Source organism: Temnothorax curvispinosus, unplaced genomic scaffold (assembly GCF_003070985.1).
Source record: "Temnothorax curvispinosus isolate PA1 unplaced genomic scaffold, ASM307098v1 QBEX01006086.1, whole genome shotgun sequence".
Lineage (NCBI taxonomy): Eukaryota > Metazoa > Arthropoda > Insecta > Hymenoptera > Formicidae > Temnothorax > Temnothorax curvispinosus.
This window is the reverse complement of record NW_020215866.1, coordinates 192,695-205,534: the sequence shown is the minus strand read 5'-3', so window position 1 is coordinate 205,534 and position 12,840 is coordinate 192,695. Positions and strand designations below refer to the sequence as shown.

The 12,840-nt window shown below is 42.3% G+C and overlaps 1 protein-coding gene across 1 annotated transcript in view; it reads left to right on the top strand.

The window, feature by feature from the left end:
* LOC112455428 (discoidin domain-containing receptor 2-like) overlaps nt 1-12,840 on the top strand; it is a 178,970-nt gene that overhangs the window by 152,939 nt on the left and 13,191 nt on the right. The window contains exons 12-15 of the mRNA XM_025017328.1: nt 5,546-5,669; nt 6,923-7,074; nt 8,160-8,473; nt 11,222-11,413. Of these exons, the coding sequence (XP_024873096.1) occupies nt 5,546-5,669; nt 6,923-7,074; nt 8,160-8,473; nt 11,222-11,413 (782 nt within the window). The remainder of the gene's footprint in view (nt 1-5,545; nt 5,670-6,922; nt 7,075-8,159; nt 8,474-11,221; nt 11,414-12,840) is intronic.

Below are 12,840 nucleotides of genomic sequence, written 5' to 3'. Positions count from 1 at the left end.
CACCGATATTTTTTTCCTCGAGATCTGTTTGTTCGCGAACTTGTCATTAATTAAATAGACAGCGATTTACTGCGTCATAATTATTCATTGCCTCTCGTTGGCTAAACACCGTATTATCGTCTACCAGCGCTTAACCCTCGAATGATCGCGTCAAAATTTGAAACATGAGCAGTCGCGTGGGGTGTACACCCCAGAGTATTTTCCTCGTAAATGTTAATGAAGAAAAAATTGTCACTTTTACTGTTCGAGTTTATGAATCTTTAGACCTATCTTTAACGTAATTTCTGAAGTATAAAAAAATTACAATTTTAATAAAAAAAAAGACTTCTCCAACAATGGTAAAATTTTTCTTATGTTTATAAAAATAAACTAGCTAGAGTATAGCCTAATTAATTAATCTCTCTATGACTGCGGACTACAACTTATTATAATCACTGCAGCTCATTCTTATTGATCGCGAGTGATTTTGTGCTTGTAGACGTCATTCTTCGCGCGATACGTTTGTTAGCATTGAGTTTTGAATAGTTTTGATGCGATCGCACATTCATTCCGTCGCAGAACTGATCCGGTCTCTCCTCTCATCCCACTAGCCGGAGTAGTCAAGAAGACAATTTACAGAGCACAAGACCTCCACAATCTGTCGGGCATCATGGACTATGAAAACTAAACTTTGTTTCGCGGATGACACACCATATCGATCTGTCTGATCCCATTTCGAGCGAATATGATGGAGGACTCCCAGTCTTTTTTGACACTTTAGCTCCATCGGTCCGCTTTAAAACGTTGGAGGGAAAACTCCGTGGGATAGTATATCGCTTAAAGCCCCGCGAAGTGTTGTGCTTTTTTTTCTCCCCCTCTCTTATCCGAGAATTTACGATGCAGCAAATTCTTGTTCCAGATTTCATTGCGCAGGATTATTTAATTTACGCAAACGTTCATCCACGTGTTACGGGTCAGGCTATTTTTTAGCAATTAGCAAATCAAATTTACGTTGAATTACCCACATATCAGTGCTTTGCAATAAATAACCCGTTTACGACACTGCCTTAAGGGCATGTGCGTGAATCATATGCGTTATGCGCGAAATATATCGGACAAACAATAACAGATACGGCGCGTAATTTTATTCAATCCATAGAATTTATTATTATCGAACGTGACGCAGCTCTCACCGCGTGATGCAGCTCTGTGAGCGCGCGTTCACGTGTGTCTGTATTCGTGCGAAAAGAGCATGGCAGGGCTATGGAGGAAGGACTCCATACAAAAGTAAGTGCTAATGCGATTACCAGGTTTAGCTCGGAGAGAGAGGCGGGAGGGTGCGAGAGACAGTCGAGTGAAAACAGATTATTTTAATTTAAAGCAACAAACTCTCTGATTTTCGTGCGCTGTAATCCCTAACCGCGAGTTGAATATATATACGTACGTATGCGTACTGCAACGATTCCATAGTTTGAATAATTATCTGTTAAATTGTTGGAAGAGTCTGACGACATTTAAACAAACAAAAAAAAAAGAAACAAGAAACGGCACTCTTGTGTAGACACTTCAGACTTGTCATAAATTTGTTTGGAAGTTTGAAAAGCGTCGCTGCAAATTTCAAATGCTAAAACTCTTTGGATGTAATAATTATAACGGTATCCAAGGGACGTTTTGTAACAACAAGATATGCCAAAGTAGAAAAACTACGAGAATGCGTTAATTAAAAGCGGGTCAGTGCCGTGAAAAATTAATTAAAAAAAAGCCCATGAAACAAGTGAAATGCGCGGGAGACACTTTTGGACAAAGTTGGGAAACGTGCAAACAGCTTGGACGGGTCGCGCAGCCTTTGCGGAAACGAGGCGAAGATGTACTCATGGTAATGAAAATGGCAAAAAGCACTCCGGTGCTAATTAATGGAGGATCGTTTTGTGCCCGGAATCTTTTCGTTAGCACTTCACGGAATTTGTCGGGTAACCCGTTTCACGATTTCGATTCTCGTCTACTCCGTCTCTATAACGCCCACCAGCGCGCTCCTTCTCTCGCATCCACTGTTTGTATTTCCGGCGGCTGCATTAACAAGTTTAACATTTTTCTCAGATTAGTACGGCGCGCGCAAACGAATGTAAAAAAAGTGGCGCAAATAGTGGAGCACCGTTGCGTATAAATATAAATACGTAAAATGCATTACGCGCGTCAGGAAATTTTAGTTTCCAGCATTTTGTTTTGCGCATCGTTTTTAGCGTAATAAAATTTTGCGTTTTCGCGTATTCGCGTAAAACGCGCGGATCACGGATATCATGAAACGAATAAGGCAAGCGTTGTTTTTCTTCTTCTAAAATCAAATTTCACGGTTCCGTGTTGTGCGCGTAAAAGGGGGAAATTGAGGGGAATCGGTACACATAAATTAACAATAATCCACTCAATTCAAACGCACCTTTAATTCAACCGCCTCGTTAAGAGATTATTCGACGCTATCGTTTGCCGATCTCGTAATCGCGGTTAAACTCGATATGCGATTAGTATGCGGGCAAACACGCAATATCTCTAAACAAATACGCCACTTCGATAAATCCCGTGTGCACGTAAGCTCTCTCGCTGCAACGCCCGTAATTTATTTCGCCAGGCGGATATCCCGTTCGGAATACCAAAGTTATAAAGGAAAGGATATCAAGTCCCTCTCTTCTTCGACGTCGGACGATGCCGGACAACTGATACGTTGATAAAATCGTATGGTCAATCGAACGTGTCCGGATTTGCGAAAGGAATCACGGACACATGGATCTGTGGGGAGGGGGGAGATCCTTTTGTACGCCCGATTGATATATCTATATCACAATGCGAAAGGAAAAGGCGCTGTATTTCGCGTCTTATGATCGTGTCAATAATGCATGAAGTGACTCTGTGAAATCACTTCATCGCAAAGTCAGTAAAAATCTATCTTTCCAAATTCCGGAGGCTTAACCTTCTTCTCGTAATCTCTCTTTAATGGTCTTATTAATATATCACGATACGATTGTAAGGAAAGAGATTTTCATTGCGCTATTACATACGCGTATAGCTTGTATTTTTAAAAATATTACAGCCGCAAACTTTATAAAATTTATTTTCTTGTGTTTGTTTATAAACTAAATAATATGGGGGGAAAAACAATAAATAAATTGTCCGATACCAAGCTGCTTTATTTTTGGAACGTTATTTTCTATCGTTAAAAATAAGCGAGTTATTTCAGACCGTTCTAGATATCGCCAGCTTTGTTAATCATGGCTTTCATAACTTTGTGTATTAATAAATTCTTAATAGTTGCCTACCGCGTCTCTCTTCTCTCTTATCGGGCAAGCGTGACGTGCAAACAAGATCTCACGCTAGACCGACGATTCAAAAATAAACTTTATCCCGTTAATGTCAAGAGTCGTTTCAACAATCATGTATTCATGTATTCATGTATTCATGTATTCAGAAGGCAAATCCATATAATTAAACATCGATCCAGATCAATTGCCTCATTAGCACGATTTTAGCAACGATTTTGCATTTAGACTGATCCCTTTAACTGCATCAAGAATCGCATCGGTGTATCCGAATCGCGGACTATTTGCACGACGATAAGCAAGGCCGTTCCATAAACCGGATCACTATCTCTCGGGCAACAATAATACTTCCAAACCGCCATCGCAGCGTCGCGTCGCCGTTTCGGCGTCCGATCGACGAAAACGAGTTGTCAACATCGCCTCGAATGCTCGGCCATAAGAGTATGGGAAGCGCGCGACAGGACTTCAGATAGCCCTAATGGAGAAAGAGATGTTTAGATGGTTAAGACCGATGGCGGGAAGCAAGCCCTCGTGCTGGAAACGCGAGCGATCAGGAAAGATAGAAGGCGATGGGGATGGTGTAACAACGTACGTATGTATATACGCGCGCGTGTATACGCCAGCGTGGCGGCGCAAAAGAGGGCGAGAGTATAGTGAGATTCGCGTAGAATCCCGATGGTTAAGTGGTTATCTTATCTTAACGGCCGCGCCACAGCATCTCACCAGTCTGGCACCCTCTAACGCTCCCTAAACGGAAATTAACACCCACCCCCTACGTCCTCGGCGAGTCAGCCTCGACACCCACGGAGCCTGGAGCAACGCAAAAATCAATGGATATTATATCGCGACTCACACAGACGCGCAACGTACATACGGCACCCGTCATGTCCCTCTACGATCCCTCGCGAGTTGTCTTATCGTGCGAAGAAAAGTGACGAGGAGAGACCGCGGTGTAAACACCCCCGCCGCCGGTGTCTGGGGTACACCCGTAGATTGTTTGTTATAATAAAACTGCTAATTTCCTGAGGTGGCATGTCAGGCTCGATCGTCCAGACATCCCTCGTGCACCTTCGCCCAGGTTTGCGAACCGAGATAAAGGCGTCGGGAGGAAGTGACGCGAGATAAGAGCTTTACGGGTGGGCACCCGCGCGCGGTTTTACCGTCGCATTTTAGATGAAAGCGCACTGCCATGACGAATCCCGTTAATGGAGAAAGGTAAATGCAACTTACGCCAGTCGCCACGGCGTAAGTCGAGAATACGTTGCCGTTAATACCGATGCCGTCGCGATTTCTGCTAGATAGTCGTTGAGATGCGGCAAGTTTTCGTTACGTTTAATCTCTCTTTAACCGTTCTCGTGCCGTGATCGTAAAACCGAATTCCTTATGTAAAGATTTAATATATTCATATATCAGAGCAATGAACGAAAGAGATTTTGTTCTTATCTGCAAACTAACCTGGTTTACATTATGGTTTCCCGAGATAAATTTAACTTATTGCAAACGAGATTAACGAGAACGATTATTTTATTTACAGAGAAAATATATTAACAATTTTTAGAATTAACACGAATTGAAGGATAAGGAAATTCGTATCTGCAATATTTAAATTTAAATTATCTTGAAACGAACGACGTTTAGAGAGAGGGGGGGATTTAACTTATTGCAAACGAGAGCGATAACATTTTATTTACAGAAAAAATATATTAACGATTTTTAAAATTAACACGAATTGAAGGATAAGGAAACCCGTATCTGTAATATGTATTTAAATTCAAATTATCTCGATGCTAACGACGTTGGGGAGGGGAAAGAGGGCCCAAGTTTATGGAACTATACACTTCGCGAGTGGCAAGGGAGTCATTCCGGCATTATCCTTTTTATCGGTGGCGAAAATAAGCTTGCGCTATACCTTTTACATTCTGTCTACGGTAGCGTGCGCCAAGCGCCGCTACCATAAAGTAAAATTACGCAATCGGCCATAGGTATAACATAACAAGTCAGTAGGCTAACGGGTATTCGTCGCTTCGGCGCACAATAACCAGACGCGCGCGGTAACTCCCTCGGGGCCCGCGTTGTGTCTCCTCGTTTCGTCGGTTATGAATATTCTGAGAAGAATATGAGCAAAGGAGCCGCGAGGGAGAGGTGGCAAATAAGAGAAGATAACCGATGGTGTATCGCTTTTGCCGCGCGACGTACACGGGTCGGCGTGTGCATAAATGTCAGGTGCATTAACGATAACGCTCGATATTCGACCGCAGGTCTCCGTGCCGGACGAGGGCGAGGACAAGGGACCAATTTGCCCGCCGCTTCCGGCGCAGTATCAACCAGCCACCTACAGCACGACGACGCCGCAATTACACAAAACCGTCACGGATTACACCGGTTGGTACCAATGTTGAAAGTCATACGCGCTTGCCGCTTAAGTATTTCCGCCCGCGCGATCTAACAGTCTCGGCCCGTTCGGTTCACTTTTAGCCGGGATTACGGTCGTTAAGGTAAAGCACCGCGCAAATACGCACGTACCTAAAGACTTCTTTTAATTCTGATTGTTGCAAGTTCAATTGCGTTCCTTAAAAGGCAATCGTCGAACTTGTGTCGAACCAGTGTTCTTTCGGACGCTCGGCTGGTTAACTTTTAAAATCTGCTTCACCAATTTCGTTAATAAATGTTTTATTCTCTTTTTCTCTCGTTATATTTTATAATATCTTTATGTTTATTTTTAATTTATATACACGTTTTTATCTCTTCCTCGTCTTTCCTCTTCCATTTCGTCGATAAAATTTGCCGCGCACTAAATTCTAAAATTAATTTACCATCTCCGCGAGCAGGGATAACAACAAAAGTTGATTGGCATCCCGGTTACGTCTAATTTCGCCAAAGACGTTTCCACTTCTGTATTCGATGACTTCGTCCCCTCGCCTCGACACGGATAGTTTCGTGTTATCGCGGGAATTCTAACGGGCTGTCCCAGGAGTGACGGTCAAGCCGAGGTTTCGAATCTCTGCGCCTGGTTTTGCCCGTGGCCGCACGGACGTAGTTGGAATAGTCCGACAAACTATTCCGTTACGTCTCGTAGTTGGCACAGCTTGCCGGACACAGCGGGAGTAGCCGCAGTCCGCAGAGAGAGAGACTGTTTGTCGCGTCGCGCGACCTTGTTTAATCGAATTAGGACTAGAGGTCTTTGATTAATTAACTATCGGAAAACGACAGCGCGCGCCGTGATACATCGACAGGTCGCGCTAATTTCGCGAGTCCACAAATGTCACGATTATCGTGCGCGGGCGTGTGCCTGAGCGCGAAACGACCAGCGTATAATGGCAATATCGTGTAATAAATTGAAATGGGACATTTCTCCACCTCGTTACCTCCGAGTTTCCGAAAGAACTTGATTCGCTGCGCACAGTCGCGGATGACGCTTGGAGGTTCGCGGCGCTGCGCGCGGAGTCTCGTTAAAAAATGGTAACGATCCTCTCACGAAACTTGGAAAACTCGGCGCGAGAGAACGGGAGGAAAAAAAGCATTGCAGGCGGCAATTCCTCTCTCGTCGACGGCTAGCCGTGATTATATTTTTAACTTTGTCGAATTTCTTGATTCTTCTTCCGCTTCGCTCTCTCCTTCGCCGCTTCTCGGACCAGGGATCAACGAGGTGCAGCCGGTTATTCCGCTCCTGCTTAACTCGACGATCAATCTTGCCAGGCCAATTCCGGCGGTCCAAGAATATCCGTCTAACCCGCCGCCCATACCGCCCCCGCCGGAAAAGTATTACGCCAGTACGGAGATCTGTAAGGTGAGTCGCAAAAATGTACAGTAGACATGCGATCCGCGCCGATTAAGCCCTCCTCTCTAGCATTAACGCGAGGGGTAGGTAGGTACTTCGGAACGCGAAACTGTGTCAAACGCCGTCTCGTGACGGCGTCGAATCTCCGTCACGATCGCCGAAAGGGAGGCAACCTTGCGAAACCGGCCACTGCTGGGGCTTATGTAAATTGCCCTCGAGGTTAATTCGAATATTATACCGCTTGACTTTTCAATTTTCTACGCTTTCTACGCTCTAAGATAGTTCAAACATACGTGTAATATTTCCGCTACCGCGCAAAGTGAAATTATCCCCCGAAATATTGCTCTCGCAAGTGTGTCGAATATTTATTTTCTTTATGTAAATTATTTGAAACACTATATTATTGATAATCTTTCCACAGTGCTGAAACATTGACCACGATAATCACGCGCTGCATAAAATGTATTTTAATGGTGTATATCATCGTATTGTACATATCGACTTCGACTTAATCTCGTTTTCAACCGGGGTTGTGTTTTCTCTATACAATATGCACGACGCAAAATACTTCATCCTGTGAATTATGAGGATTAATGACCGAAAAACGAGGAAACAACGGGGCCACTATCAATCATAACTACCGCGAAGAAAACATCTTTCGTGGGCATACACAGATTATAGAGCGATAATGTAAAAGGCGTGGTTATTGATTACGGTAGTTCTACAAGGGGGAGAGCGTACGTGTATTTCTGTTTGATTATATTATCAGATTTGATTAATTTACCGGGAGGGAAGCAAAATTGTATTGAAAAAAGGTATATCACGATTATGAATCCCAATATTATCTTTTATTTCAATATTTATCGAAGTATTTTCCTTCATATCGGAAAGGAAGAAATATTTATTCCATTTTATATTCATCGCAATATTATGCTTCTTTCATATTTTCCGAATAATTTCTATCCGGTGGTGGATAAAAATACGAATATTTACACATAACTATTTGCTTCGACATATTCATATGACATATTGATATTACACTGTATTAATTCGAGAAGACATTAAATTGAATTCGCGTGTGTGTATCATCGCAGAGTCCTCTACCACCACTGCCACCATCGCCGACACCGAGTACGCCACCGCCAACGAGCGCGAAAGCCTCTAGCAGCGTAACTAGCTACAGTCCGGAGGATATGCTCACGGAGGAAGAGGAGGAGATACCCGAGTGCGTCCTTGATTTTCCACGGGAAAAACTCAACATCGTTGAAAATCTTGGCTGCGGATACTTCGGCGATGTTCACCTCTGCGAGGTCGACAGGTTTCCTGGATACGACGAGGTCTTCAGAAATACCTCCAGCGATCTAGTTATTGTTAAATCCTTAAAGCCAGGATCTTCTGACGCTCTTAGGTAAGAACTATGTGTTTACATTTTTCTCAATTTATACAAAGATATATAAGAGCAAGTCGTGGGTATATTGAATACTTGATTTTTTTTAAGGAGAACAATCGTCTTTTCAGTAATCGAAAAACAGCAGTAGTCCGCAAATGATAAGTGACGTTCTAAAATTTTTAATTTGATTTATTATTTGCTTTATAATGAAAACTTTTATCATTTTTCTATATACTGTCCTTATAATTTGATGAATATTTTGATAACGGATAATAATATATTTAATATATCAACGTTATGTGATAGCGTGAGACCTCGCGTCGATTGAATTCCAGCAATTATTGACAATATTACATCGACACGTTAATTAAATGTAATCACTTGGCATTTGCATTCTATCGTATGAAAAGGATCGAGGCACGCATCGACTTTTGTGAGTAAACATATATTTTATACAAAGCTTGGATTCTCGCGCAGATAATCGCTCCTCTACAGCAAATAAAAACGGAAAGCGAAAGCCAGTTATACGTATATACATCGACGATAGAAAATTATTCCAATAGATTATAGAGTGCCGCGTTAACGGCGTAATTCAATAATGCGGCGCAAAGTGATTCCGAATGTAATGACACGCTACGCGCATTAAGTAGATGCGGCCGGATAATGCGGAAGGGCTTTAAGCGATCGATGATTGGCATGTAATCGAATAACTCCGTCCGTGCTCGCACGCGCATGTCCGCGTCAATATAATTTTTCATAAAGCGCGGCGAGAGAGTTCTCTCTCTCTCTCTCTCTCTCTCTCTCTCTCTCTCTCTCTCTCTCTCTCACCTTTAGAAAATTGGAAACATAAAATACTATTCTATATTCAAAGCGTCTTTCTACGGGCGGGCGGGCTTTCTGCACGCGATTTAGCGCGATCGGCAATATGAAATATATTCGTCAATAATCTTGTTTATCCTGAATGTTATTTATGTTTCGCAATTTTCGAAATCCCTGTCCCCGTCTAAATCCACCATTACGACCTACTTAACGAATCAGCGCGTATGCGCTGTACGTGCTTCATCCACGGCTTTTTCAGTGGAAATATTTGAAAATCAGTAACCACTGATTACAGAACGATACTACGCAATATGCTTAATTGGATAATATTGCATGAGGAAAATAATTATTTTCTACGCGCTCTTTAATAAATATGTAAATTACAATAAATAAAAATTGCGGCGAGTAATACCTCGCATTACGCGTCATTATGTAATTTTCCACATAATGCGCAATATCGCACACGATACCGTTTCCGATACACCACGAAGAGGATTTCTTTTTCATATAAGGAACATTTCAGAAAAATCTAGATTCCACGCATGAACGAAGATTGTCGCAGCTCAATCATTGGGCGCTACACACCAGCCAATAAAAGACATCCTTTTATCGTATTCGTGATACCGTTATAACAATGTTTTGTTTGTCGGACGATTGTGATTTTCCCTCGGAATAGGCCGATAGAGATGGGAACGGGCAGCGGAGCGCGTCGCACCGGATTCACTGACCCGACGACGCGGACGCGTTGTCGTCGCAGTAGCGAAAGGATGATCCCCGTAGACAGGATCACGGATGGCATTGTCTACAAAACACATTTTGCCAACTGGGAAAAGCTCACGAAACCCATGTTGTCGGGGCGAAATGGATGCAACTCATGTTAGAGCGCGATCGTTCTCGGTTGGTCTTTATTCTTTTCCACGTTTCTCCTTTCTGTTGGCTACAGCATCCCGAAAAAGTCCATCAATCCAATCTGCCTGATAGATTTTTGTTTTTTGATCCTATTACATTCTCGTCGTCTGACGATTGAATTTTTCAATGCAAAAAGGAATTTCATTTTTCCATGTTGACATTTTCAATTAAGTAATTTTTGTCGCGCGTGCACGCGCGACAAAAATTCTACGGAAAATATATACTGATGGTTTTTAAAATGTTTCTCAAAAATTAATATGATGAAAAATTAATATAAAGCTTTGCTGGTCGACCAAATGCGCGTATCTCATCAACGGAACTCAATATTATAATACGTCGCTATTTATTCGAAATATATTCCTGTTTACTTCTCTAAATAAAAGCGTGCTCTCGCCTATGCAAATGCGTGAAAGTCAATAAAAATGCAAATCTTTAATAATTTCACAGATATCATGAAATTATCTTGCGCCAAAGTGTCTATGAAATGGTCACTCTTTACGGTCAGATAAAATTGATTATTCAACTACAAAATAATTACCCATTAATCGCTGGAATCATTTTTCACGGGTAATTTATAATATGAGGAAACGATTTTATATTTAAAAAAACTCAAAAAATATCGGTTTCAATTTTCATACAGTTAATCGAGTTTTTATCGAATTCAACAAACCATTCGATGTGGCGGTTTATATATCATGTTCTACATCGTTTGCATTCGCCGGAATTTACTCACGTGTGTAGCACAATAGTCGCAGTTCTTATTCGCGGTTTATTCTTATTCGTGACTCGCGCTATAACCCCCGTAAGATAGGTTTCTCTTTTACCCTTGGCACTTTAGTATCGCTTTCTTCCCCCGTTTCTTCCCTCCACGCGAGAGACGGCGAAAACTTCCGAGAGACAAGCGAGCGATATTCCGCAACGGAATATCTGCATTTACTTCCAGCGTATATACCCGCGTCTGTATTCAATACCCACGGCCTTGGTACCGCGACCACCAATAAAGATATTACTTCCGGATCCTCTCCGTGTGTTTTCCAGGATAGAATTTCAACAGGAGGCAAAGAGACTGGTACGACTCGCCGATCGAAATGTCGCGCGGCTACTCGGTGCCAGCCTCGAGGACGATCCCATGTGCATCGTATTGGAAAACGGCGAATACGGGGATTTGAATCAATACCTGCAGAGTCACATCGCCGAAACTTCCAACTTGCACACGGCCAAAACGCTCAGGTACCGACAAACACAATATATTTTTCTAACGTTAATTTCTGCGTTTAATTGATACTATTAATTGTTAAGCATTTGCGCGAGGATAACGGTGCTGGGTGTATATGTACATGGTATTCTACGTAAAATTTTTTATATTTATTCACTGACAATACATCGGTGATGATGACATCACGCTTTAGATGTTAACGCGTGTTTTATCATCGAGGGGCACATCCTATATTACAGTCCTTGCGCGTTCATAAATACGTGTACCATTACGTTTTTAAGAGATCGTTGGGGAATTCGGTTCGCGCATTTGGTCAGAGGTGCGTGACAAAAAATGCACATGCATCCCGAATACCGTCGTTATTCGAGTAATTAACATAATTTAATGAACGCAAATTTGATACTGCGGCGCGGAATAATTTGTAACATCGGTACCATATCGGTATCATTTTAAAAGCGATACATTATCGATGTCCGCTTTAATGCACCCTGCCAATCGGCATTGCGACACTCGAAGTAAATAACATATCATCCGAAATAGATACGCAATTATGTGATCATCACCATTTTGACGTAAAATCAATGAACCATATTTCGACGCGTGCCCCAAATTTCACGTTGATACGATCACCGTACTTCCGCGTAAGTTGTTGCGCCTGTTCTAGCATCACCTTTACATTTGTCGATAGATAATAAATCCATTGATTAAAATTAATGAAATAAATTTGCTTAATTAATTAACGTCGAATTGAAACGCAATGTTTATTAATTGACTAATACAAATTGACTAATTCAGATAATGAAAATATCAAGATTATCGTGTGCCATGTTAATTGTAAAGTCCGTTTATCGAGATTCTTGACGGGAGAAGCCGCTAATATTTTACAATATAGTGAAATCAAATATACGAAGAATAATTCCCGCGTGTGCACGTGTACAGAACGGTTACCTTTTTTACATTGTTATAAATGCATCGATGATAGCATTCGAGCAACTCCATAATAAGCCTGCCGGACGAGCGTGATCGTGCGAAATTTTTGTTTTATTCCGTCGCCGCCGCGAAGAACGTCAGTTCCAATCAGTCCGGAGGGTGTGTGAAAACGCGCAATGACCAGGACTACGCGGAAAGTACTCGAAATACGAGAAATCGGCTGAAAATGAGAGGTGAGCGACGGAGAGGCTCATCGGTGCTCGTGACAGATGTCGGCGAAGCGTGTTTTCCCGCGCGATCGTTTTCAGCTTTCGCGCGAGATGAAGCAGCCGCCCGCCGGAGATTCGCGCGCTTTGTTCCCGTCGAGTACCGCGGAAAATATTGATGTACGGGAATATTCAATCATTCGTGCCTATGCAATGCGAGTATAGCACCATTTACCATTTTGCAATTGCAATAGTAAAAACAACGGTTACATCTTATCGTTACGTTCTTTATAAGAATTACGAAA